The sequence below is a fragment of the Budorcas taxicolor genome, chromosome 22 (assembly GCF_023091745.1).
Source record: "Budorcas taxicolor isolate Tak-1 chromosome 22, Takin1.1, whole genome shotgun sequence".
Taxonomy (NCBI): domain Eukaryota; kingdom Metazoa; phylum Chordata; class Mammalia; order Artiodactyla; family Bovidae; genus Budorcas; species Budorcas taxicolor.
This window is the reverse complement of record NC_068931.1, coordinates 49,989,269-50,017,210: the sequence shown is the minus strand read 5'-3', so window position 1 is coordinate 50,017,210 and position 27,942 is coordinate 49,989,269. Positions and strand designations below refer to the sequence as shown.

At 50.4% G+C, this 27,942-nt stretch overlaps 1 protein-coding gene and 1 long non-coding RNA gene across 5 annotated transcripts in view; one reads left to right on the top strand and one right to left on the bottom strand.

Moving 5' to 3' along the window:
* The window catches only part of MYO5B (myosin VB), a 200,145-nt gene that overhangs the window by 167,714 nt on the left and 4,489 nt on the right, over positions 1–27,942 (top strand). Inside the window, 10 exon segments of the mRNA XM_052660247.1 lie at positions 4,880–4,957; positions 8,604–8,802; positions 10,280–10,373; positions 11,673–11,816; positions 14,956–15,107; positions 17,490–17,579; positions 19,756–19,906; positions 21,344–21,629; positions 22,250–22,424; positions 24,187–24,267. Coding sequence (XP_052516207.1) covers positions 4,880–4,957; positions 8,604–8,802; positions 10,280–10,373; positions 11,673–11,816; positions 14,956–15,107; positions 17,490–17,579; positions 19,756–19,906; positions 21,344–21,629; positions 22,250–22,424; positions 24,187–24,267 — 1,450 coding nt within the window.
* LOC128067288 (uncharacterized) overlaps positions 15,829–27,942 on the bottom strand; it is a 30,084-nt gene continuing 17,970 nt past the window's right edge. For 2 of the 4 annotated variants that reach the window (XR_008201385.1, XR_008201388.1), the window contains exons 3-4: positions 19,642–19,774; positions 15,829–17,892 (exon numbers count right to left, since the gene is read on the bottom strand). This is a non-coding gene — a long non-coding RNA (uncharacterized LOC128067288). Of the gene's footprint in view, positions 17,893–19,641; positions 19,775–20,384; positions 22,350–27,942 lie in introns of those variants that run through there. The other 2 variants (XR_008201386.1, XR_008201387.1) reach the window with 1 other exon arrangement.

Genomic DNA, 27,942 nt, shown 5'->3' with positions numbered 1-27,942 from the left:
TGATGGCGGAGAGAGAATATCTTTCTGATCTCCCTTTTTATTCATCCAGATGGTTTGTCAGAGTCCCAAGTCAAGGTTTTCCCAGGGCATGCTTAATACCCCGGATTCATCTTTACAGCAATGATAATGATGGTGATAAAATAAAAATAGCTTTTCTTATATCTTAAAATAATTCCGTACCCAGCAAGCCCAGGGTACAATAGGGAACTAATAGCCTGTGAAACCAAGTTAAGTAGAGAAAGGAGCCGCTGCCTCCAGGAGGGGAAGCCAGAGGAACCAGTTCTCCAAGTGCCTGGAAGTGACCTCAGTGGGTTTGTCAATCCCAGCGGTCAGGGAGGACAGCAGTGGGCAGACAGGCAGGGCTGGAGGATTGGGATGTGATTGCTGGAGCCCACCCAGCAAGCCCGTCCTTTCCAGCAAAGGTGCTTTGAAGGCACAGTTGCTTTCGGTCTCCTACCATTTCCCTGTGATGGAGAATGTTCTGGCTTAAATGTAAATTGTATTATGCAGGGACAGTTTTGGAGTTGGCATGCTTGGAAAATCTGTCCTCTCCCTAGAAAAACTTATGCTCGTAACATTGAATTTGTCTTAGGTTTCCAGAGAGACACACAGACACACACACAAACACATACACACCCAACCTGGTCACAGCCCCTCCAAAAGCACTGGTCCCCAAGTTCAGAACTTTTTCACTTGCTAACTTTCATAGTCTATAGAGTTACTTTTCTGATCTTTGCCAACTGTGTCTTTTGTCCTCAAATGTAGGTCGAAAAGCCAGTGTTGAGAACCTGCTCTGAGAAAAGCTGCAGGAATAGGCATAGCACGTCTGTCTCCAGATGCTCTCTCATTTTCACATCTGGGGAATTCAGAGAAAACCAGCATCGTTATCAGCATTTTATAAATGGCAGAACTAGAGTAAAGAGAGGGCTGGTCCATGCCCCAGAGATGGGCTGTCACAGACAGGCTGGTGTTTGGAGAGACTGTCTTTTCCGAGCTGCCTGGAGCCAAGTCCATCAGGGAGAGACGGGTCAGAGGGCTGGGAGACAGAGCTTCCTGCTGCTCTGAGGCTGGCTTCTCCTCTGGGCATTCGAGGTGGGGGGCGGGGCGCAGAGCTGCAGGGGGCAGGGGTGTGGCCAGGGCTCAGACCTGGCTCCAGGAACCGGTTCCCTTAGTTGCTGGCCAGTTCCACCCACACCTTGCCAAGATGGTGGACTCAGGGTGCATTCTTGGACCCTTCCTCAGGTCCCAGGAAACCTCCTCTCAGGCCCCCTCCACCCAGCAGGTGCCGAGAAATGACCAGAGCCCTGGGCATGAGAGCAGCTTTGCCATTGCCACCTGGGCTTGGGCAGCTGGGGGGGCCCGGGGGGGGTTGTCACCCCCTAAGGGGCCTGTGCAGGAGAGTGGAGACCTTGTCCCACCAGGGAGGGGTTTGTGCAGCCGCCTTGGGGCGGGGTGGGGCCTTGGAGTTAGGGTTCATTTGGCCTGGAGCCCCAGCAGCTGCAAGCTCTCCTGTTGGGCAGAAGGGGAACTTGATTATGCTCACAGACCCAGCTCAGCTGCTCCTGGCTGGAAGCTCTCAGCGTTTTCCCTGACGTTCCCCAAACGCTCTCAGCCCTCAGCCATCAGCACCGTTTGCTATGATTCCACGGCAAACAATACCTGTCCACAAGCAGTTCCCTGCTGCATGGCCAGGCCTGTCTGCAGTCTCAACATCCCTCTCGCTTCTGGTGTTGGGGAGCCATCTCCCATTTCTCAGAGGTCCCAGAATCTCCTGGGCAGTGGGGTAGAAGGTCTGGGTGGGAACTAAAGACGGAGCACAAAGCAGTCTTTGTAGAATTGGGATACCGACTGTCTCGGAGCTGGCAGGAACCGCGCCTGTTCTGTTCACAGGACAGCAGGCTCTTACACTGGACCCAGGGCTGGTGGTCAGGTCCTGGTTCCCACAGTCTCCACAGAGGCAAAGTCATATTATCCCAGGCCTTTCCTGGTGCACGACTTTACGGTTTTAGGTTGTGTAATTATAGATCTAGAAGAAACTTCCCAGATAACTCAGCTGAGCACTTTCACTTTACACCTGAAGAAACAGGCTCGGGCGTGTGGGTGGCTAGCCCAGGTAGGAGCTTGTTAGCCGAGGGGAGTGGCTGCCATGTCTTGCCACCTCCCGTGTTCGGGGACTCTGCCTGCCTCTTACTCGTGTGTGTGTATGTGTATGTGTGGCCTCTTTGGGAACAAGGCTCAGCACAGTGAGACATATGAATATCAGTTCAGTTCAGTCGCTCAATCGTGTCCGACTCTTTGCGACCCTGTGGACTGCAGCACGCCAGGCCTCCCTGTCCATCACCAACTCCCAGAGCTTACTCAAACTCATGTCCATTGTGTTGGTGATGCCATCCAACCATCTCATCCTCTGTCGTCCCCTTCTCCTCCTGCCTTCAATCTTGCCCAGCATCAGGAATATATAGGTTGATATTAAGCGACATCAAGGACTTATAACATTTAAGAAGTCAATTCTTGTGAGCTTGTTTGGGGTTTTCCTTCTTAAGCCACCAGGTGGCCTTCTCTCCCCAGCTCGTCACCCGCCCCTGCCCAGTGGTGTGGAAGGAGGGGAGGGAGACCCCTTCATGGGAAACAAAAAATAGGCCTGTAGCTGGTTGCTGCTGCTGCTGCTAAGTCGCTTCGGTCATGTCCGACTCTGTGCGACCCCATGGACTGCAGCCTACCAGGCTCCTCCGTCCATGGGATTTTCCAGGCAAGGATACTGGAGTGGGGTGCCATTGCCTTTTCTGGAGCTGGTTGAGTGGTTCTTCATTTACTCATGTGTCTGACTTCCGGAGCTCAGTGGGATGACTGGGCTGCACGGTTCTCTACTCCAGTCTTTCTGCCCCATGCCTGGCACGTTATAAGAACGAGGGATGCGACTTTCCTCACCGCAGGGCTCAGCAGCACATGTGCCCCCCTCGAGAGGGGGTCTCCTGGGAGCTGCAGGGGTGAAGGGAGCCTCTGAGGCCTGGCAGCCCCTCCTCAGGGTCTGCAGGACCCAGCCAGCAAAGGACCTGAGAGCAAGGCCAGGAGACCTTGGGTTCTAGCCTGGGTGTCAGTGTCAGGCAGGTAGCCTCCCCCTTGTTGTGTCCGCCCGTGTGGAGATGAGATAGTCGGGGATCTCCAGGGGCCCCTTCAGAAACAAACCCTGGGCCCACCTCTGGGCCCGACCCCACGCCGGCCGTCACTGTGCCTGGAGTTCCTGCTGGTGACCTGCCCTCTGGGTTAAAGCCACTAACACAGCAGTCACCAAAAGGCCCATGTTCAGTGTTAAGGGTTAACACCCAAGAAGGGGAAGGCCTACGCTGTTTACTGGCCCCCCTCACACAGCCCAGGCCACGTGTGGATGTGCAGGGGGAGTGAGACACACGTGTCAGCTGGGGAGGGGGCGGGGAGCTGGCACGATCTGTGGAAGCCAGGCCCGGGGGAAGGGCTGGGCCCTGAATCGGGGAGGTCCCAGGGCACACACCCAGCTGGTGGGAGGCAAGCGTGGGCAGGAAGCAGAGGCCACAGAGCCTGCCCATCACTAGTGTTCCCTCGGCTCGTTCCGGACACTGCAGAGTTGGGCCTGTGCTGGGTGTGACCAGCTATGCCCGGGAGGCGGCCCACGCAAGCCCTGCCGGAGCTAGGCCCTTCCTCATGAGGAGGAGCTGGGGGGTGCGGGGGAGATGTGACAGGCAGCTGCACACCCCAGACCTCACACACATCCTGACCGACGGGGCATCCGGCGGCTGACCACGGCCAGAAATGCTCTGGGAATGACTGTCATCTCCTGAGAGTTAGGTTGCTGGTCTTGACCGGAAGCAGAGTGGACACAGCTCCCGCTTCCTGCTTCCTACCAGGGCTCTGCCTGCTGTCCGCCACCCAGTCCTCGCGGGTGTTTGAGGGTCTCATGCGTGCCCTGGGCAGGGCAGGGCTGGGGAGTCCATGCTGGGGGAGTCTGTGACACGTGCCTCCCTTCTTGGAGCTGCCTGGCCGGCATTGAGAAAACACAGGGCACACAGAGAGGACAAAGAGCTAGAAAGTCAGAAACATTGCCCTCCTGCTTTTCCAGCTGAGTAAACTGGAGCGATGCAGTCCGGTCCCAAGGTCAAGGGGAGAAAGTTCACTACTCACGTTGCCGGTCGCAAAGTTGCTGTTAGCGGTTTCTTGATGCCAGACTGCAGGGAGGACAGGAGTTGAGATGAGTTAATACTTTCGTGCCCTTGAGAAGTGACAGGAAGGGGACGCACGCTGACACACAGGCAGGATAGGTCGTCTCCTCCCCAGTCCTCGTGGAGCTGGGGTCCCCGCAGCTGTGGCTCTGTGGCTCCGTGGATCTGACACCCGGGAGGCCACCACCCCCGCCCCCGCATAGTCGCCTGCACCGTCCACCCCGCGCGGGTCCTCTCCTCCCTGCCCTGTTGCCTGGCCTCCCCGACTCGCGCTTGCTTTTCCTGCTCATTCTGGTAGAGGGAGGGGCGATGAGGGAGCCCCCGTGAATGCCTCCACCCAGCCCGTGCTGCTGCGGTTCAGAGAGTCTTCGGAACAGGTCCACCCTCTTACTCTGCCTTCAGCAGTGGGCCTTCCGGCCTGGAGCAATCAGAGGCCTCATGGGAGGGTGCGGGAGCCCACTCTCAGCACAGTGACCAGAAGCTGGGAGACTGGAGGGAGATGATGTTTGCAGGAGCCCAGATGCTGGTGATGTGAGGGGTAGGAGGGGTACTGGGCATTCTGGAACCTTCCCTCCTGCCTCTCCAAGCCTGGCTGCCCTTGTTTCCCTTTCCCTGGCCCTCTACTGCCCTCTCTCTTTCTTCCCCGTCTACACTGGATGCCCTGTTTTTCTGTCCTTTATTTCTAGCAAGACTGAGGATTGGGGCTACTTGAATGAAGATGGAGAGCTCGGCTTGGCCTACCAAGGCCTAAAGCAAGTTGCCAGGTCAAACGTGTGTCTTTCTTCCTGTGTCTGCTGTTCTGCCTGCCATGTCTATGCTTGATTATTTTTCAGCTGGAGGGGATGCAAGGGTACAGTTCACTGGAGCGGGGCAGGGCAGGGAGGAGTGTCGGAGGGAATCCCCTTGCATCGCTGTCTGTCACATTGTGTGGAGGCTGCTTGTTTACCTCACAGACAATAGCTCTTAATGGCTCACCGGAACCTTGAAAACCACCCGGCCCAGCTCCCTCACTCTGTGGGTGAAGGAACAGACAGGGTTAGTTAACCTGCTTAGCAGGCTCTCAGGTCTCTAGAATGGTGGAAATTTAATTCTGGGATTCCTGAGTCTGTGCTGCTTCCGTGCTCCATTTTGACCATCCTGCGTGCAGATCAGCCTAGAGCCCCAGCTACATCTGTGCTGCTGGCCCAGCTCCGGGCAGCCTGCCCTCCAGCACACGTGATGGTCCCCATGATGGTAACTGCTTGGAGCTCACTAGAGCTGAGTGGCCCGGCCCCAGTGTGCTTCGGTGTCAGTGGGTCTGACCTCATGCCTGTGGGGTGAGGACACTGGGGCTTGCAGGGAGTGAGGAACTTGCTGCCTACAAGGAAGATCCAGAATGTGGACCTGGTTCCATTTGCTACCAGAGTCTGAATCCGGCCCTTTGGCCATCAGCCCTAAGCAGCCTAGCACAGGAGATTAGACAAACCTAGACAGTGTAATTAAATAAGCAAAGACATCACTTTGCCAACAAAGGTCTGTGTTAGTCAAACCTATGGTTTTTCCAGTAGTCGTGTATGGATGTGAGAGTTGGACTATAAAGAAAGCTGAGTGCTGAAGAATTGATGCTTTTGAAGTGTGGTGTTGGAGAAGACTCTTGAGAGTCCCTTGGACAGCAAGGAGATCAAACCAGTCAATCCTATAGGAAATCAGTCCTGAATATCCATTGGAAGGCCTGATGCTGAAGCCCCAATATTTTGGCCACCTGACACGAACAGCTGACTCATTGGAAAAGACCCTGATGCTGGGAAAAATTGAAGGCAGGAGGAGAAGGGGATGACAGAGGATGAGATGGTTGAATGGCATCACTGACTCGATGGACATGAGTTTGAACAAGCTTCAGGAGCTGGTGATGGACAGGGAGGCCTAGCACGCTGCAGTCCATGGGGTCGCAAAGAGTCAGACACGACTGAGTGACTGAACTGAGCTGATGTGAAAAGCCAACTCATTGGAAGAGACCCTGATGCTGGGAAAGACTGAAGGCAGGAGGAGAAGGGGGTGGCAGAGGATGAGATGGTTGGGTGGCATCACCGATTCAATGGACATGAATTTGGGCAAATTCCAGGAAATGGTGAGGGACAGGGAGGACAGGAGGTGCTGCGGAGCACCAGTTCACAAAGAGGCAGACATGACTCAGCAGCAGAGCACCAACAGGAGCGCAGCCCGCCCGTCATGTCCCGCGCCTGCTGCCAGCACATGGCTGCTCAGGGCTTTGGCACAGCGTCACACACCTGAGACTGCCAACAGCAGAGGGGGCGGAGGTCCTCAGGCTTGTTTCCCAGAAGAGAAAACAGGCTCAGCAAGGTGGGGTGAGGGCCATGCCGGCACCCTCGGCCTGATGCTGGCAGAGCTGGGCCAGGAACCTAGGGCCTCGAGCGCCGTCTTCCGAGTTCTGCCTGCCGAGGACATCTCGGAGGTCCTGGAGCAGCACCGAGAGCCTCTCTTATTGGCAAAAGAAAGTTCAGGTCGGCTGGCTCTCGCAGCCATGTGTCTCCTGACCATGGGTTCGAACTTGGCCCCACCTGTGAGCCACGTGACGTCTGGCTCCATTTTCTCACTGGTAGAATGTGGATCAGAATCAGACCTTCCTTCTCAGGTTGATGTCAGGAATAGATGCAGGTGAAGCACTCTGTACACACACCTGGCGTGGAGGAAGCACGGAATAAATACTAGCTGCTGCTTGTATTATAACAGCTATTTTGGAGTAAGATCAAATTCCTGCCCCATCTAGATGTTTGCTTTATTTTGGTTTGGGAGCGGAAATTGGATGTGCTTTGATACGTAATGAATTTATTAATCAAGCGAAGAAGGCACAGCCCGATGATGCATCAGGACACCTGCCCAACCTGCCCTGGGACATGGCCTCAGACCTGTCTTGGGTTTAGTGGTCTCACCTGCCAGATGAGGTGGCCAGCCTGGGGCTGGGGCAGAGGTTCTCAGGCCTTGCACAGAACCCTGGCAGTAAGCTCACTCACAGCACAAAGTGGGAACTGATCGTTTGGGTAGAGTTCCTAGAATCCGAGCATTCTAGTCTATTTCTCTCATTAAATTTATAGCTTGCTGGTGATTACTTTCAGTTTATCGTAAGCTAAGATTGGATGTTATCTAAATATTGTGTGTCCCCCTAAAAGTGCTGGCTTAATTGCCAAATTATTTTCCGCAAAACCCTCATTATTGCTTTCATTTGGTGATGAGTGAGTGACTCGGTTGTCCCTCCGTCATCCCTTCATTCATTTGTGTCACTTTGCTGAGCTGGCCCCCAGACCCTAGCATTGCCCCTGATGCTGCTGTGGAGCTGACCGGACATGCAGCTCTGTCCACCTGGGACTTTACAGTGGAGACGTTCCCCTTTCTCTCGCTCCCTACCCCCTTGGGGCCGTTAGCACCTCCCAGACTGACTGCAGAAATAGCAGAATCATATGGTACTTCCAGTCATCATCTTTATCTGTATCCCAGGAAGAGGATGGCCCCAGTCGGGAGGCGTTTGATGAAAGTTTCTTTAAATTGTTAAGCCTGGGAAGATAGCACCATAGTCACAAAATCAGTAATTAACCTCTTAATGAGGACGCTGCTTCAGAGCCTTCCTTAATTCCTGGCCTTGCAGATGAAATGGGGGTCTCCCAGAATTGTCCCGACTGTCTCCCAGAACTTCTCCCCCACCTTCCCCGGATCTTCTCTAGGTGTTTCTGCCACTTGTCACGACAGCGGTGGATCTTAAACCTCCCCCTGATCGTTTGCAACTAGTCTTAGCTTCTGTTTGGACTGTGGAAAAATGTGTATAAAAGGCCAGAGATGAAGTGGGCGGGGTGGGTGGGTGGTCATAGTGGTTAGGTAAATAAAAAGAATAAAAAAAATAAAAATAAAAAGAGATCTAATACTTTGCCTTTCTCAGACTTGCAGAGAACCTTCTAAAGGGGAGATATGCAAGTAATACAGTTAGTTCCGTCTACCAGAGTTTGCTCTTAGCGAGGAGATTCTTGTGAACTTCGGGGCAGATATTGACACTTTTATTGGAAAGATGCTCTAAGAAATGTATTTCTGCTGATCTCTTGACATGGAGACAGTCTCTCAACCCCAGACCAGCAGACTGTGCTCAAGAGTGAAGGATGAGGGGATGAGAGTGGTGGCGAGAAAGGCCTGAGGTCAGGGGTGCTGTGTTGGACCTTGATTCCCTGTCCTGCAAGAGGAAGGCTGGTCTGCTTGCCTGCCCAGCCCCGCGGCCACGCTTCCCGCCCCCGCCCCGTGTCCATCCCCCGTGGGTCTCATGCAATTGCTGCTGCTACTGTGTCCCTTCTTGGCTGCTCCCCGTCGCGGGTCACTGGGGGCACAGACTCCAGCCCCGCCTGTCGTCTGTCCTCCTTCCTCCGGGTGCAGGTTGCTGGAGGCACAGCTGCAGGCCCAGAGCCGCGAGCACGAGGAGGAGGTGGACAATCTCAAGGCCCAGCTGGAGGCCCTGAAGGAGGAGATGGACAGGCAGCAGCAGACCTTCTGCCAGACCCTGCTGCTCTCCCCAGAGGCCCAGGTGGAGTTCGGCATCCAGCAGGAGATGTCCCAGCTCACCAACGAGAACCTGGTGAGTCCTCTCACCATGCAGGTCCTAGCCCTGGGAAGTCACATTCTCAAAGCAAAGGGGACCAGCAGTGGCCTTTCACCAGACAGACAACGTTCATGCCTTTGGCCCTATGGCAGGAACAGAGAGAGTCTAGAACTCCCCTGTCAGCAAGAATGCGGAGCTGTTTTGTCTGTCTGTTAACATGTAACTAGCCTCCTGAAAATTTAGCAGCCCTTCTGGAAGAGCTTCCAGGTCGTGCAGGTCAGGAATTCTGGCAGGGCCCAGTGAGGGCGGCTCAGCTCTGCTCCACTGTGGTTGGAGGAGGCCGGAGGATGCAAGGCCCCCCCCAGTCCCAGGCCTGAGGCCTCGGTTCCCCTCCCGGGGGGGGGGAACCCTGCTGTCTGCTGTTTACATGGCAACTGACTTCCAAGAGGATGAGGGGGAGGCCTCTTAAGATCTAGTTCCAGAACTGGCCCAGGGTCACTTCTGCCACCTTCTGTGGACCAGGGCAGCTCTAGGCAGATTGAGTGGTGGGGGCGGACACCCCCCTCTTGCTCGGAGGGGCAGTGGGGGGAGTGGTCGGTGGCCATCCTGGCAGACAGTCATCAAATGAGCCGGGACAAAGGCCAGAGAAATGAGTCTCTGTTCTCAGAGAGCTCAGGCAGGTGGTGGAAGCAAGATGAAAAAAAAAAAGAGGAGAAATAAGACGGTGTTTCCAAAAACCCGATTCTACATGGAAATAACAAATATTACAGAAAAAGGGTTGTGGGGGAGGCTTGAAACGAGGCAGGAGGTGTGAAAGAGATGTCACCCCTGCCTATGGGCAGAGAGGAGGAGGAGAAGGAGGGAGGAGCCCGGATGTCTTCCAAGGCTCCACAGTTGCATCGCTGTTGTGTCACAGAGTCCGTAATGGTCACGGAGCTCCCTGCAGGGACAGGGTGACATTAATGCAGTGCTGGGTCCCAGGGGCTGATTCCCCACTGGGGCCTTGGCTGCTAGGAGTGTGGCAGCCCCTGAGGGGCCCCAGCCAAGGGCCTGTTTTGCTTCTGGGCCCCAGGTAACCTCACTGGCCTGCAGGCTTGTTTAGCAGATGCCACTTCAAGGCACTCTGGTGCCTTCACCTGTCCATTCCCTCCCCAGGGCACTGCCCAGCCACCTGGGGCCCTGGAGGCTGAGGGTCTCCTGGGTGTTGCCGTGACAACCGGAGCAGGCAAGGCCTAGAGGAGTGAGGCTCAGGCAGGGTGCCAGGTGGCCTGAGCAGGGAGGAGACTGCCATCTGGACTGAGAGAATGCTCTGACCCATCCCCTGCTTTGTGGGTCCAGACCGGGAAGCAGCGGGGATGGGAGGTGGGGGAATTCCTACTGGAGCCGGGGCCTGGCCTCCTCACTGGCGGCCTGGCTCTCCAGGTGCCAGGACCACCACCCCCGCCCCGCTCTGCCCCACCCTCCAGGGCGGGATTAGATGTGTTCTAATCACACTGCTTTCTTCTGCTTTTAGGACCTTAAAGAGTTAGTTGAGAAGCTGGAGAAGAACGAGAGGAAGCTCAAAAAGCAACTGAAGATTTACATGAAGAAGGTCCAGGACCTGGAAGGTAGGGTGTGAGTGCGGTGTGAGTAGGTGTGTGTGTGTGTCGTGAGGCACCAGTGTGCTCAGCCCCGCTCAGGGAGGGGCCTGCCTGCCCCGCCCCAGACAAGTCACTTGCTCTACTTGCTGCTGCCCCCGCCCAGGGCAGGCACAAGACAGACTCGAGGAGACCGCAGGAGCTCACCCAGTCTCATTTTGCTGGAATTTTCACCCACAAACACAAACTTAGCAAGTGTTCGGGTGCTGACTCCAAGCTGTGCAGAAAGGGGACGTTGCCTCATGGACCTGCCTTCGAAGGGTTACAGCTGGAAGGCAAAACTTTCTGGTTCGAAAGATTGCTCCGTAACATGAAGCCAGAAATCACGGGGCCCCCCTCCGTGCTCTAGTAGTCAGGGAGCGAGGCCAGTTCCCTGGGTAAATGTCCCACCTGGCATCTGGCCCAGAGATGTCAGGGAGAGACTTCAGTGGATCTTCCAGAAACACCCAGAATGTTCTTTCTCTGACTCCCTGCTGTAGGTCTGATCATATCATTCTCCACCCCTCTTTGCACATCCCGCCTTCCTGGGAACCCTCCTCTGGTCCCCTCACCACCTGGGATGCAACCCCCCTTCCACTCCTTCCACCTGAGCTCAGGAGTCACATGCTTGGGGTCCAGTCCCCTCATTCACTCCTATCACCACGTGCCTACCAGGCACGTTCCCATCACAGGGGTCAGTTTGTTTAATCACCCGCTGACGTCCACCTGCTGCTCTTAGATGAAGCCCTAGGAAGGCAGGACCGTGTCTTGTTCAGCCTTGAGCTGTCGCCCCTCATACCCCGCGTGCCCCTCCCCGTCTTCGGATTTCTCTTTTCTGTTCCTAGACTTCTCAGTCTCCCGGTCACTCGGACTTTTTCTTCTCTCCCTTCCTCCTCCTTCCCTTCACCCTCCCTCTTCCCTTCCGATCCCCTCCTCCCCTCCCGCCTTTCTCATCGCTGGGAGAAGTGGGGAGAAGCAGCCCCCAGCAGAATGGTTGTACATCCGGCACCTGCACCCTTCCCACGTTCTCTCTGGTCCACAGCCCGCCCTCTGCCGTTCTGGGTGTTTCCCGGCCCCTCTCCTGAGTGGATCCGGTGCCCAGTGCTCAGGTCTCCTTGTCACACGTGTGACCCAGACTAGGGCAGACCATGTATGGAGTGTGGGAGCCCAGCAAACCCAGAACCCTGGGGCCCAGACCCCGGCCTGAACCCTGCCCACCCAAGATGCCCGGCCCCTGGGCCTGAGCCTGGAGATCTCTCAGTTCGTGTTCCTTCCCTCTGCCCTGCTCAGCTGCCCAAGCCTTGGCCCAGAGCGAGAGGAAGCGGCACGAGCTCACCAGGCAGGTCACCGTGCAGCGGAAGGAGAAGGACTTCCAGGGCATGCTGGAGTACCACAAGGAGGACGAGGCCCTGCTCATTCGGAATCTGGTGACAGGTCAGCCCCGCCTCCCGTCCGCCTCCTGCGCAACCTGCACCCCACGGACACCCCCACCCACTTTCACCCGCCCCCTTCAGCTGCTGCGTTTCTGAAGAGCTCCCAGGCGAGGCTGATGCTGGGGTTAGTGTGTGGGCTGCTGCCAGAGTGCATTTTGTGGGGGCGCCCACAGGGCTCTTGGGAGCTGCTTTCCTCGCCACCCTGGGCCTGGTTTGCCAGTTGTACCAGCTCCGACCCCTCTGGTCTCACACCCCCACCTGGCTTCACCAGGCCTGACATCCTGCTCTGCGCTCAGCCCACGTCGGCAGCCGTCTGTCTGCAGGGCCAGCAGGGAGAGCCTGGGCCGGAACCAGGGGGTCTTTGGAGGCCTGGTTCTCTGGCCCCTGAGCTGCTAGCTCCTCTCTCTGGTGCCTGAGTCCTCCTGTCTGTAAGACTTGAAATATGACAGAGGTCAAAGTGCTGTGTTGAATTGTTCGAATGTGAGGAACTCAAAGAGACGGAAGAACAGAGCGTGATTTCAGCCTGGCAGAGGTTTTGATTCAGCTCTTCGTTTGGGGTGTTTTTAGTAGCTAAGTATTTTGCTCTTTTTATAAAGGTTAATTTCCCCTACCACCCTTACAATTGCCTGACAACTAAATGTGATGTAAGTTCACCTTAAACAGGCTGTGTCTTGTTCAAGTGCCATTAGGAAAGAACCTTTAATCTCGGATGAATGAAACTCAGCACTCACAGCATCAGAGTGAAACAGAATAATACTGGTGGAGGGAGTAACACTGGCTGCTTGTGCCAGCCGACAGGCAGCTCCCCACACTCATCGCTCAGGTGGCCCCAGGCCTGCGCACAGCACTTGGCCACCTTCCCTCTAAATGACTTCCCACATGAACTGGGGGAGGATTTCACTGACGGCAGCTCAGGTCCCCAGTGCTGGCTATTCTGTGGATGATGACGAAAAGTAGAGACATGGTCCCCACCCCCAAGACACTGCCATTTAGCTGCTGCAGGATCCCAAATCACAGTGAAAAGTTCCAAGGCAGGAGAAGCTATTTGCAGTTTGCATAGGGGTCAGGCTCAAAGCCAAAAGGTTTAGATTAGAAGTCTTAAAAAAGGCACTTTTTTTTTTCTGGAAAGATGTTATTGGCTTTCTAATTAGAGCCAAGGGCCAGTCTGCAGTCAACTGTTAAGCCTATGAGATGCCCAAATGTTAACCAGGTATCAGAGTATTATGGCCTGTAGGTGTATATTTGAGATCAAATACCCCCTGGAGATGGGGAAACAGTGGAAACAATGTCAGACTTTATTTTTGGGGGCTCCAAAATCACTGCAGATGGTGACTGCAGCCGTGAAATTAAAAGACGCTTACTCCTTGGAAGAAAAGTTATGACCAACCTAGATAACATATTGAAAAGCAGAGACATTACTTTGCCAACAAAGGTCCATCTAAGTCAAGGCTATGGTTTTCCCAGTGGTCATGTATGGATGGGAAAGTTGGACTGTGAAGAAAGCTGAGCGCCAAAGAATTGATGCTTTTGCACTATGGTGTTGGAGAAGACTCCTGAGAGTCCCTTGGACTGCAAGGAGATCCAACCAGTCCATCCCAAAGGAGATCAGTCCTGGGTGTTCTTTGGAAGTAATGATGCTAAAGCTGAAGCTCCAGTACTTTGGCCACCTCATGCGAAGAGTTGACTCATTGGAAAAGACTCTGATGCTGGGAGGGATTGAGGGCAGGAGGAAAAGGGGACAACAGAGGATGAGATGGCTGGATGGCATCACCGACTCGATGGACATCAGTTTGAATGAACTCCGGGAGTTGGTGATGGACAGGGAGGCCTGGTATGCTGCAATTCATGGGGTCACAAAGAGTCGGACACAACTGAGTGACTGAACTGACTGACCCTCTGGAGATGGTGGCAGCCCATGCCGAGCCCCAACCCCGGACTCCCTGATGGAAGATCTGAGGATGTTGCTCCTTCCTTCCCCCAGCCTACCTGCTGGTGGAGGGGAGGCAGCCTCCTTCATTGCTTTAAGGGGCTCGTGGGGCCTGGACGAGGTGGAGGTTGGGGGTGGAGGTAACAGGGATGTGGGGTGAGGGCTGGGGCCGCAGTCAGCGTGCCTGGGCCTTGTGCTTATCTTTCCACCTGCCGATCCCTGGTTCTTTCCTCCTCCTCCTCCTCCAGGCCCTACCAGCACCCCTTTCTCTCAGCCTGGTCTGTGCCTCCTTGAACCTCTTAGTAGCAAAATACTTAGCTACTAAAAACACCCCAAACGAAGAGCTGAATCAAAACCTCTGCCAGGCTGAAATCACGCTCTGTTCTTCCGTCTCTTTGAGTTCCTCACATTCGAACAATTCAACACAGCACTTTGACCTCTGTCATATTTCAAGTCTTACAGACAGGAGGACTCAGGCACCAGAGAGAGGAGCTAGCAGCTCAGGGGCCAGAGAACCAGGCCTCCAAAGACCCCTCTGGAATGGCAAGCAGTCTGACAGCTTCTCCCTGGTCTTCCGAGGGTTTTGGCAGGAAAGGGTCAAGAGGCCGAGCAGGAGTCTGTTGTTCACGGGGAGGCTCACCAGCCCCTTCTGGTCCTGCTGGGGCACACAGCCCAGGGGGCAGGGGGAAGCGGGGACAGCAGCTTCTCCTGACCACACCCTGGTTAGTGCTAGCCACAAGGGAGGTTGGTGAGATCGTTGTCAAGCAGCGAGGGCCTTGCCCCGGTCCCCTGATTGGGGAGCCTGTTCCTGCCTTCCGCCAGTCTCTGGCCATGGGCCCCTTCTTGGCAAGGACCGTGGCCTGTGTTTAAACTTGGGCAGAGAGCCCCCCTGCCCCCCGCCCCCGGGGATTCTCTTCCTCTGTGTTATAAAGACAAGGTATGACAAGCCTATTTTAAACAATTAGGAACATGTTTGTTGTTTGTTGTTTGTGGTTTTTTAACGCATTTCTGAAACACTGGTGGGCAGGGTCCAGAGCAATGTGTGTGTATCCAGGGCATCTTCTCCCCTACTCCTCTGCCAGCCCCCCACCCCCTACCCTGAGGAGCTTCAGGAACCTGGGGAGACTGTTTGTATGGGGGCCAGGATTCTCACAACCCTGAGCATCGAGCAGCATCTGCTGTTGAGCTCATCACTGCTGTCTGCTGTTGGCAGAGTTGAAACCGCAGACGCTGGCGGGCACGGTACCCTGCCTCCCAGCCTATATCCTCTACATGTGCATCCGGCACGCAGACTACGTGAACGACGACCTCAAGGTGCACGCCCTGCTGACCTCCACCATCAACGGCATCAAGAAGGTCCTCAAGGTCAGTGTCCAGGCGCTGGTCTTGTGGGGAGCTAGTGAACACAGCCGCTCACTGACACCTCAGTTGCAAGTTCCCCAGAATCTCCAGCTCTGAAGGGAAATGCCGCCTGATGTCTAGACAAACAGGACCCCCTGGGATGTTTCACTGCGTGCTCCCCGGCACCCCCTTTGCTGGACCCCAGACAGTTAAGAACCTGCCAGGCCATCTGGCCCCGTGCTCAGGGCAGAGCCCAGGGCTGCTGGAGTCAGGCTTATCTGTCTCCCTTGGCTTCATCGTAGGAACACTTTCTGTTTTGCTCCAGACCTTGGGGTCCAGCTTTATCTAGAACTCACCCGTTCATGGTTGGTTGCTGGGGTCCAGCCCCGGTGGATCCAGGGTGATTCGAAGGTGAAGACAGAGTCGGCGTCCTTGGAAATAACTTATTTAATTACAGATAGAGAGGGACTAGAAAATTAGCAGAGAAAAAGAGGCTGAATAACTTGGTTTGCATGGAATACCAATCACCACCTACGTAGGCCGCAGGTGTCTTCCCGTTCTCCTGAAGGAGAGGAGGCACTGAGGCCCCCTCGGTCCGATCTTAGAAGCCCAGGCAAAATTAGCAGGCTTGGTGGGTACCCATGCACCAGATGGGAATTCAGCCAGAAAAACGGAGAGCAAGAAAGAAGCGACATGGGGGAATCAGTCTTTCCGGAAACTGATCCCATTTCTTTATTTTGGGGTTTGCTTATATACCTTTTGTTACACATAGGGATGAATACAGAGTCACGCGGGGGTCAGCAGTCCTGACCTTTATCAAAATCAGGTGCTTTACATAAAAAAAGATCTTAGGGGTTTTACATCATCTTCTGGCTATGAGGCCTGCTGACATTTTACGACCCTTTCTGATAACCAAAAAACTTATTTTTTCCAAGAGTGTTTTTTCTTAAACCAGGCACCACCCTCCAAATAAAGTTGCATTCCTATAGGGTGAGGGTGTAGTGAGTTACAATCAAGAAAGGAATTTATTTAACCCAAGGTTAACATGATTAATCTTAAAGGTTAATACTTATTTCTCCTATATGTTAGTTATATTCACTATAAGGGCAGGGAATATGGAGATTTAGCAGCAAACATCAGCCCAACAAATGAAAATCCTTTCACCAATGTTCCCCTTAAGATCTATTTAGTCTTAAGATAGTGATAAAGTTACATTTTTACATAGCAAGGACACAGTGATTTATAACAAAGTACAGTGATCTATTACAAAAGAGAAAATTCATTAACTCAAAAAGTCTAGTATTGCTAACCTTAAAACTACTATATTTCCTTTTCTATATTCCAAATACATTGATTAATATATTCCCAGGTGCCTAAGGATATGGAGGCCTGGTGGCAATCATTGACTCAATGAGAAAAGCCCTGTGCTAATTAAGACTCTCAAAATACTCCAAAACTCTCTGTGCTGTTTATGGTTGAGAGGTAGTAAACAATCATGTGTGGATATGGATAATCCTATCATACAGGCTAGTCTGTCAGCAGAGAGGTTTGACCTGAAACACCCTTGTCACACCCATGGCAGGGAATTAGCAGTAATTATTGGCACAACAAATGAAAAACCCTTTACCAATATAATTCCTAACCAACCCACTATACTGACAATTTCCCAAAAGAATTTGCCTTTAGTAAGTCTAAAACATCTCGTGCCTCTCAGGTTGGGAGGCTGTAAACAATCACATGTGGCCGGAAGAACCTATACTGGTGGGCTAGATAACCTTCAGAGGAGTCCGTAAGTTGAAACACTCTTGTCGTGCCCAGGAATTTTTATTGACTTGGAGCTGCAAGTTAACTCCTTCTCCGAGGGAAATAGTGATGGGGGAGAGCCCCCCCCCGTAAAGTCAGAGGTGTAGATGAGAGCATAAAACAGACTCTGGTTTTGGGGTTAGATGCTCGGGAACAGGGGGTTTCCTGAGGCTTGATCACGCCTTTGCGTATGCCAAGCCTCCTTCCTCATGACCTTTGCCATGGGCGGAGTTCCTCACGCTGGCCCCTGGCAGTTGGTCCTCCCATGCTCTGCCTTCAGCCCAGTGACCTAGTACTATACAGCCCAGTTGCACCCCAGTTTTCTCCAGTGAGGCTCCCAAGTGGCCCCAGACCCCACCTACTCCCCGCTAGCTGTGCACCACTGATCACGGGGCTCCAGGCAGGGTCGTGTGTCCTCCCCAGGGCTGGAGGAGCAGGAAGGCAGCCTTGCAGGGAGGGCTTTCTTCCCGTGTGCCCATGAAGAGTAAGGGTCCGCTTGTCGCCAGGCCTGGTTGGGGCCTCCTGGGTAAGAGAAGGCAAGGTGGATGCGTCAGGACAGATGGGAACTACCTCTTCATACCCAGGCACATCTTCTTTTCGCAGAAGCACAACGAGGACTTTGAGATGACGTCCTTCTGGTTGTCCAATACCTGCCGCCTCCTGCACTGCTTGAAGCAGTACAGCGGGGACGAGGTGAGTGTGAGATGAACCCAGGCCCCTGAAGGGCACAGTCGCCACCAAGGTGCCCCGTGTTCTTCAGCAGTTAGGTCCTCATTTCCTTGGGTGCAGCAAAACGTCTTCCACCTCAGAGCACCTCAGACCCCAGGTCAGAACAGGGGCAGGGCGGAGAGGTGTCGGTCCTGAAGGCATCTCTGTTTTGTCCACGTCATCCTGAGCTGCTTCGTGTCCCCTGAGGAGAGGGTGTGCAGTCTCTGGGCACCTCTGGGACCTCAGACTCTGATCACTAAAGCAGGAATAAGGCAGGCCTCGATGACCCTGAGGGCCCCTGGAATGAATGGGAAGACTTGTGGGGAAATGTTTACATAACCCATCCATCATCTGAGAACCCCTCAGGAATCTCCCTGAAAACCCTGTGAACTTAATTTTCTGAAGCAGCCCTAGAAGGGCCCCATTTCTGGGAGCGTGGCAGAAAGCTCAGTGGTCTGGCGGGTCAGGCTGTCTCCAAAGCCAACATCTCTGTCTGTTCCAAGACAGAGATGGTCTAAGAGAAGGGGCGAGCTGTAACTGAACTACAGATGTGCAAACTGACCCTGAAACCCAGCTTCATGCTTCTCATTAAATTCAATCCCTTGATCTGAGGCCCCAGCTCACCCCATCACTTATTAATGTTCTGCGCTGGAGCTCTTGGGTCCAGCTTTTTCTAGAAGTCACCATTCCCACTGTGGATCCTTGAAAAAACTTCTCCCATGCTTTGCCTTCAGACCAGTGACCTAGTTACATACAGCTCAGTCTCACCCCCATTTCTCTGGTGAGACTCTCAACTTGTGCCCATCTGCCACTCACACCTAACGCCCTGCAGGCCTTTCTTAGCTTGCCTCCTCCCTTTCCTTTCACAATCTCAGTCTCTACACTCCCCAGGCTAAGACACAGTGTAACTCAGCAAGGTGCAACAAAATGCTTTGTTCCATCTTTTGTGCCAGAACAAGTTTTCCCAGACTGTTCTCTCTGGGATAATAGAAGAGCATGCCATGCCAGGCGGTCTCACCACCCTCAATGGGACTTGACTCGCATCTCTATCCTAGAATCTGAACTTCATCTCATCATCTGTTTTTATTATGCATGGGAGTGGGTTAAATGTTAAAAAAAATAGTGTGTTTATTATTGGAAGAAATGGGGCTCATTTCAAAACAGATATCCTCTATTCCCTAACCCTAACATTATACACAAGCTTTTCCTTTAACCAGAAAACTGTATTTAAGGTTATCTCCCTGAAAGTCACCACTTGACCTAATGCTGCCTGGACTCTGCAGGGAACATTGTACAGGGCTCAGGAGGACCCAGAATCCTGTTACACTGGGCTACTCTTTCATGTGCTTTTGTATTCCCAGGGACAAGACTTGAACCACAGTGTAACCCGATCTGCAGAGCCTAGACAACAATTATCTTGCTATCCCCTCTTCTGCCTGCTTTTGTTTTCTTTAAGAATTGCTTTGTGATCTGACATAGTACGAAAGGTATTGCTAGAGACAGTTACCCTTTTGAAAACACTGACTTTTCGGCTGCTCTTGATTGCTTTGGGCCTGAATACAGAGATATTGTTGACATGAGTTCTTCTGATATTAGCAGCTCTCTCAACTTGCATTTTACTTCATCTGGTTAACAGGGAAAGCTCAGAAGACATGGTGCTGTAACTGTGGAATCATCTTGGTTCATCCATTAATTCTGATACTCAATGATAGGCTCTACATAAAATTTCTCATTGTAAAAACATACCCTCTGAGCCAGGTACTTCTTCAGGGACTCGTGTGTAGTCTCAGTATTTTGGGGTAACCTGATATATTGGGACAAGAACTAGGTTAAGATGCAGGAAGCATGGATCCCTCTTTCCCAGGACCTGCTGCCAACCTGCACTTTGCTGCCTCAGGGAAACTTCAGGGATTTGGACCAAATAATCACAGCCTTTTGATTAAGCAGTTTTCCGAGTCCTCTGTCATGCTAAGTTTTGACTCTGCCTTCAAATTTAAGAGCCATCCTCGAGAACTAGAAGAACTGACAGGGTCTTATAGGACCTCACCTGAGCAGACAGAACCCGAGCGGTCTCCCCACAGTAGGATACCTCGGAAGTGATTGGAGGCCCAGAGGTCTTCCTGTGCCTGGCACTCAGCACAGCGCCCGTCTCCCTCTGCAGGGCTTCATGACTCAGAACACTGCGAAGCAGAATGAGCACTGTCTTAAGAACTTTGACCTCACTGAATACCGCCAGGTGCTGAGCGATCTTTCCATTCAGATCTACCAGCAGCTCATTAAAATCGCCGAGGGCCTCTTGCAGCCTATGATAGGTAAGCTGGCACCGGAGATCTCCAGCGCTCATCGTGGGGTCTGATGTGAGGGTAAGCTCTCCCTCCGTTTAGGGAACCGGCTATCTTAGGACAGCCCCCAGAAAGCCCAGGCTCTTCCCAGAAGAGGCAGCTAAGGAGGTATATGCCGTCTACTCAAAAAGAGTCATGAAATTTTCAACACCAGCCCATCAAAGCATGTGGTGCTTGGTAGTGAGAATATAGATCACTTTCCCTCTATCTCCTTTTTCTTTAACGTATTGTATTATTTTTTCCCCAAACTAATTTCCATAGGTACTAAATATAAATTCAGAAAATGTAAATGCATACACAGTGAAAAGATATAATACTCTTGCCCATGTATATGCTTTATTCATGGAAAAGGGAAAGAAGTATGTTCATATAAATAAACACAGTAGTAAACACTCATGCAATAAATATTTATTGAACATTCTGTCCAAAGCAGGACACTTGGGCACTTGACATGATATCAGAATTGAAAAATAAGAGCAATTATTTTTTATGTTAGAAGAAAAGTAACACACATGTGCATCACTCACTGTGCTCCTTAAAGGCTGGGGAGGTTCTCCCAAAGCATGTGGACTGTGTTTTCCCCAAGTTCTGACAGCATAAGTAGGTTGTAAGTGAATGCCAAGTAGGACAGGGTCCCACATGCCGTCCAGAAATATACCCCTTCGGATAAGATTCATTCCAAATCCTCCTCCTTGTCTGAGAATCTTCTTAGGAGGAGCTAGTTTATTCTCACCAGACATAGGGAGAACTGGGGATATTTCATGACTCAGACAAGGTGATAGTTAATCGCATCAGTTCTAGAATTGGACAGACCTGGGTTCAAAGCCTGGCCCTGACACTTCCTGGTAGGGTGACTTTGGGCAAATTATTTAATGCTTCAGTTTCCTCACTAGGAAATGGGTTGTTGGAAGGTTAAAAGGAATACTGAATGTAAAGCGCCTGACATGTAGTTAAGTGCTGTGCATTAACTATGACAGACCAGCTCACCTAAGATTTACATGGTCAGAGAGTGATGGAGAAGAGCTGTTTGAACAATTGTTGGATGATCTCAGAGTCCAGGCCCAGATCAGTGGCCAGGCCACGACTACACCCACGTTGCTCAATTCTCAAATTTTGATTGCACAGCACAGAAGCCAGTACAGAATTGAGTTGGTTTTACCTTTTACCTATGTCCCATCACCAATAAATTTAAGCGAAAATTTAGTCCACAGGTTTAGTCGAAGATTTCTATGTGGAAAACTTACTCGGTTGTAGAGATCAACCTATTAGAAATCGCATGCCAAATGCTCTAAGTTCCTGAACGTCACCTCTGGGCAGGATCACGGCCAAAGCCCTGTGTGATCCGAGTGACCCAGAAGCATATCTAATTTGGGAACATCCGTTGCTCTAATCGCACTTCGCTTTTAGTGTCAGCCATGTTGGAGAACGAAAGCATTCAGGGTCTGTCCGGGGTGAAGCCCACGGGCTACCGGAAGCGCACCTCCAGCATGCCGGAAGGAGACAACTCGTACTGCCTGGAAGCCATCATCCGCCAGATGAACTCCTTCCACACGGTCATGTGCGACCAGGGCCTGGACCCCGAGATCATCCTGCAGGTGTTCAGACAGCTCTTCTACATGATTAACGCGGTGACGCTCAACAACCTGCTTCTGCGGAAGGACGTCTGCTCCTGGAGCACAGGCATGCAGCTCAGGTAGGCGAGCGCACCTCAGCCCACCCCTAGGAAAGGGACACCTCACACGCCAGCTGCACTCACACACGGGGGACATTTGTTTCTGAAAATGACAGCCAAATCCAAGTGGCCGTCCTTGTCATAGGCAGTGTGTGACTCAGATCCATCACTTTTTTATTTGTTGATGAAATTCATCACTTACCGAGGAGGTGAGCTTGGTAAACAAATCAGTTCAAAGCTCAAACATTTGCAGACTTTATAAAGGTTGTAAATATGATTTGGCTAGGTTTGAGAGAAAAATCAGTGATTTAAGAGGCATGATGGCTCACCGGAGTACAAATATGTTTGCAAATGTTAAATGTAAGTTGTTTTAATTCAGTATAGTTAATGCCTTTCCCCCCCATTAACTTAGTACAGACATATTAGGCACTTCATCTTGGCTTGGTTTTAAGCACCCACTCATTCCACAAACAGTTACTGAGGGCCACGTACTTGTCACGCTCTTGCCCACATGAGAGAATCAAGAGGAGGAGAGTGATAACACTAGTGGCATCTGGGCTGCAGAAGAAAGCCACAAGGTGAGCTCGTCCCAGTGAAGCAAGAAGACAGGCATCACAGGGCGCTCTCTTCCTGTGTCTAAGGTACAACATCAGTCAGCTGGAGGAGTGGCTTCGAGGAAGAAACCTGCACCAGAGTGGAGCTGTTGAGACCATGGAACCCCTGATTCAGGCTGCCCAGCTCCTGCAGTTAAAGAAGAAAAGCCCCGAGGATGCTGAGGCCATCTGCTCCCTGTGCACCGCCCTCAGCACCCAGCAGGTAGTCACTGTCAGCCAAAGGGACTCAGGGCCAGGCCGGCTTCCATTCCAAGTCAAAGGTTGTTTTCAAAGCGCTCTGGGACTTTTTCTGCCCCTGGTGATACAGTCCTGAAAGTTCAGTCCGCTGAATGTTCCTGCATGAACTAAAGATACTTTGGTCTGCCAGTAACCCTCTGATCACTCTTATTTACTTAGAAAGATCAGGTAGTCAATCCCACAAAGCATCAAGCTTAGGCACAAAGGTTTTTAAATGCTTACAGAGAGTTCTGGAATGTCTCTCACCCCAAAATTTAAATTTCTTTCAGAAATTGGCAGCAGCATCTGGCATTTGGCATTTAATTGTTTCCTTTACAACTATAATTCCATTACATTTGTATTTTCACTTAGACTTCATATGTGTTATTTTATTTTTTAATATTTTTTTATTTGGCTGCACCAGATCTTAGTTTCAGCATGCAGGATCTTCAATTTTTTTTAAGTGGTGACATGAGGGATCTTTAGTTGTGGCGTTCGAACTCCTATTTGCAGCATGTGGGAACTACTAGTTTCCTGACCAAGGATAGAACCCAGGCCCCCTGCATGCGGAGTGTAGAGTCTTAGTCACTGGACCACCAGGAAAGTCCCTACATGAATTTAAATAAAGTCAGTAAGCATTTGACTTTAAATTTTCTTTCCTTTCCCCCCCAGAAGTTGTATTTATAGTGGGTCTCAGTTGCAGAGATAATTTGTTGTTGCCATTCAGTCGCTAAGTCATGTCCAACTCTCTGCGACCATATGGACTGCAGCAAACCAGGCTCCCCTGCCCTCTACTACCTCCCAGAGTTTGCTCAAGTTCATGTCCATTGACTAGGTGATGCTATCTATTTCATCCTCTACCACCCCCTCTTCTTTTGCCTTCAGGAAGTACTATGTCTGTCAAAAGATAAATCCTGTCCACACATAGGTGACCTTGCCCTCCATCATGAATGTGCCTGTTTAGAAATGGGCCCACCACAAGGTAGGGGTGCAAAATGAGACCAGCATGAGGAAATCAGAATTTTCCATATTAAATCATGCCCCTTCTCTCTGCCCAGCACCTAAAGAACAACAGGATCCAAATTCACTATTGCAAGTAAACATACATTTCCTTACCACCTCCATTAGATACTCAGAGATGAAATACCAAGCGCTTAAGAAAGCTGCTTCCTTCTGTACGTGTTTACTGAAAGTTTTGAAATTTAAAATTTTGCTTTCATAAATTTATTCCTAGACTGTACCTGGCACCGCTCTGCCACTGGGCAGGTCACTTCCCCTAAACAAAGAATTACTTTCTGTTTAGGTAGGAGAAAAACTTGCCCTTTAGTAAGCGATTTTGGGGGGTGGTGAGAGGTAAGAAAGTGCTGTTAAGACCTTTGTTATAAAAGGTAAGATACCTAGAACTCTTTTAATGAAACCTTTAAATGGCTAGTAGATAAGGTACTGAAGACTTCAGGCCAACAGTTTCCTAAAATCCTCATTAATTCATAAATCATAGAGCATGGGGGAAGGTTGGCCAGACATATAGGAGAAAGGAATGGGTAAGAGAGCTCAGATCTCCCAGGCAGAGCTTTGGGACCCTAATTTACTAAACGTGGATGCCTCGATGTCAGTCCAGCTGCACCTGAATTGTGGGTCTTGCCCACAGAGAAGTGTTCTCGGGTGCCAATGTCATATATTCTTTAAGATTCAAAAGTGATTTTAGGTTAATTTAGCTCTGTGCTAAGCTTTTGTTTTTATTCCAACAGATTGTCAAAATTTTGAACCTTTATACCCCTCTGAATGAATTTGAAGAACGGGTGACAGTGGCCTTTATACGAACAATCCAGGTGAGTTTTAAAATAGTAATCAATTTTATAAAGTCCTAGGATAAAACACGGAGAAGGCAATGGCACCCCACTCCAATACTCTTGCCTGGAGAATCCCAGGGACGGCGGAGCCTGGTGAGCTGCCGTCTCTGGGGTCGCACAGAGTCAGACACGACTGAAGTGACTTATAGCAGCAGCAACAGCAGCAGCATAAAACAAAAGAATTTGTAGTTTATAGTTGAACCTAGCTTATCTTTTATTAGTAAAATACTGCTTCCATTATATTCTAGAAGACCTTACATTCTTAGGTGTTATCTTTTGGTAAATAACTTACCATATATACAAAGGAGACTGAACTTTAATAGTCTTTGCCTCTTGGATTTTGCATTGTTTAAATATTATTTCATTGACCACTGTGTGTGTGTGTGTATGTTAGTCACTCAGTTGTGTCTGACTCTGTAACTCCATGGACTGTAGCCCGCCAGGCTTCTCTGTCCATGGGATTCTCCAGGCAAGAATACTGGAGTGGGGTTGCCATTCTCTTCTCCATGGGATCTTCCCAACCCAGGGATCCAACCCTGGTCTTCTGCATTGTAGGTAGATTCTTTACCACCTGAGCTACCATGGAAGCCCCAGTTTACCACTAGCAAGTTGCTAAACTATAACACAAAGTGGAATTAGAAAGTAAGCAGAATATCAACCCTACCCATAAATGAAACTAAGAAATACTGTTTGTTTTATTTTTAATGTTTATTTGGCTTCGTCGGGTCTTAGTTGCGGCATGCAGGGTCTTTGTTGCGTCATTCAGGATCTTTCCTTGCAGCTCATGAACTCTCTGGTTTCAGTTCGTGGGCTTAGTTGCTCTGTAGCGTGTGGGATCTTAGTTCCCTGACCAAGGATCAAACCTGCATCTCCAGCCTTGCATGCAGACTCTTAACCACTGGACCACCCCTGAAGTCCCAAGAAATACTGTTTTAAGAAAAAAAAGAGCTCTTAAATCTTGACACTGAACATTCTTGAAAGCAAGCATATTAAGGGAAATGATCATTTAAATCTGTCTTAAGAGTTTGTGAATGTTTACCTAAAGATGAGCTTCCTAAGCTGAGCCCTCAGTGATCTGTGCTGAGTGCCTAATCTTCATGTGTGACTGTAGCTGACAGCATCTAAAGGGTGAGTCACATCAAGATTAGTCCCCAAAACGGTGAACACTCTTCCTATCAGTACAGGTGGGGAGCACCCTGAGGAGACAGAATACTTCTTTAAACTTTTAAACTGTCTCTTCAGCCGGTGAAGTAACTGTCAGTCCGAATCAAGGATAAAAAGAAATGGGAGAACGTGATTAGAGAAGGAGGCAGAAAACAGTAAATTACCTTGAGCATCATGTATAAATAGAGAAGAGAGGCTGAAGGTCAGGGGAGGGTGCCAGTCAGATGGAAGCTTGTTCTGTTAAGGGCAGTGGGGGAAATCCAGTGGTTTGTTAAAGATTTGGGTCAGAGAGAACCAGGCAGAGTCATCTCCATGGATGTTGTATCGTCAGCTGCTGAAATGACTGATGGCAGAAGCCACTGAGTTCTCTGACATGCCACTGTTTTTATGGAGAGCTGAGAATTTACACAAAGCAGAGTGCATGTTTATTAGAAAGTCTTTTTTTGCTTTTAGATATCTGAGACACAGTCGAGGGAGAGCTCTAACTGCTTATAAATTGGCAGCTATATATAAACTGTATATAAATTGTATACGAGAAGAGGGTTCAGGCCAAAGGTCCAAGAATATGAGCCAAATCACACTTGGTGTTTAAGGTAGTAGGAAAAAGCCAATGGAAGTTGGTCAGATAGTCTCTGGAGACACATACAGGGAGATTCTGAGTCATCCTTAGCAGTCAATTCTCGAGTCCATCTATTCTGTCAAAAAATGTTGTGTGTGTCTGTGTGTGTTTGCCAGCTAGGGTTTTAGTTTTGTTTCTTCCTACACAGTGCTCAAAGGAAAGGCTGGGACACTTCATGCCATCCTCCTGTACTTGAACCTTATGTAGGATAAATACAAGTTGCTTTTGCAAACCATTTGCTAGGACGGAATATGCTGATGTATAAGAATGATTCCTGTGAAATGACTACCTTGTGAATTTTAAATAAATACATATATACCTTTTGTTCCTGAATTGTAGTATAGGTATTATTTTCTTTTTTGTCCCATTTTTATACTCTCCTTTAAATCCGTTACAATTTCTTCAAACCCTTTACAGTGCAGAGCCTACTGCTAACTCTGACTAAGGTGCAGAAATTAAAGGGTCTTCAGTGCTATGAAAAAATTTTATGAACCTGTTGCCATTTTACATTTTATGCACATTTTCTCATGCTGTGTGATGGCTTTGTAATAATAATAAATGCAGCAAAGCTTGGAGCCAGCTGAGTGCTGAGCTAGCAACACTCCTGGAGAGACTGCTCTGACAGGATCACATGAAAGCCACCCTATGGTAGCTTAAATTAGTGAAGTTGCTTATTCATCCTTAAATGTCCTGACTTTTGCAAATTTCTTTTCCTATCATTTCAAACTACTATTTCAAACTGTTAAAATTACTTTATAAATTTGACCCATCTTTCAAGATACCAAACCTCATGGGTGTTTTTAAACTTGACACCTAGAAATTTAAAGTGTTTTCCTTACCCACGTTCAACTCTACAGGTTCTTCTGCCTTCTTAGAAGCATGTCACAGTCTTACACTCATGCCGATTTCATTCTAAAAACCCTGTTTCCTAGCACTTTTCAAAGGCTACTGCATTGCATATTTATTGACCTCACCCCTTGCTTCAAGACTTAAGAAAATAGAGATGCTGTGAGTGTTAGAGTCAATGTAACATCCACACAGGGGATTCACTTAGCAGATAAATATCCCTTGTATTCTCTAAAGGGAAAATGATGAAACCTCTAGAAGGTTACAGAATATCAAAATATTGTCACTATCTGGCATCTGGTCCCATCACTTCATGGGAAATAGATGGGGAAACAGTGGAAACAGTGGCAGACTTTATTTTGGGGGGCTCCAAAATCACTGCAGATGGTGACTGCAGCCGTGAAATTAAAAGACACTTACTCCTTGGAAGGAAAGTTATGACCAACCTAGATAGCATATTGAAAAGCAGAGACATTACTTTGCCAACAAAGATCCGTCTAGTCAAGGCTATGGTTTTTCCAGTGGTCATGTATGGATGTGAAAGTTGGACTGTGAAGAAAGCTAAGTGCCGAGGAACTGATGCTTTTGAACTGTGGTGTTGGAGAAGACTCCTGAGAGTCCCTTGGACTGCAAGGAGATCCAACTAGTCCATTCTAAAGGAGATCAGTCCTGGGTGTTCATTGGAAGGACTGATGCTGAAGCTGAAACTCCAGTACTTTGGCCACCTCATGCGAAGAACTGACTCATTGGAAAAGACTCTGATGCTGGGAGGGATTGAGGGCAGGAGAAGGGGACGACAGAGGATGAGATGGCTGGATGGCATCACCAACTCGATGGATGTGAGTCTGAGTGAACTCCGGGAGTTGGTGATGACAGGGAGGCCTGGCGTGCTGCGATTCATGGGGTCGCAAAGAGTTGGACACAACTGAGCGATTCAACTGAACTGAACTGAAAGCAATGATGGTGCCTTGTCCCAACAGGACAAGCAGTTCTCATACTTGTGGGATGACCTGTGTTTTCCATCA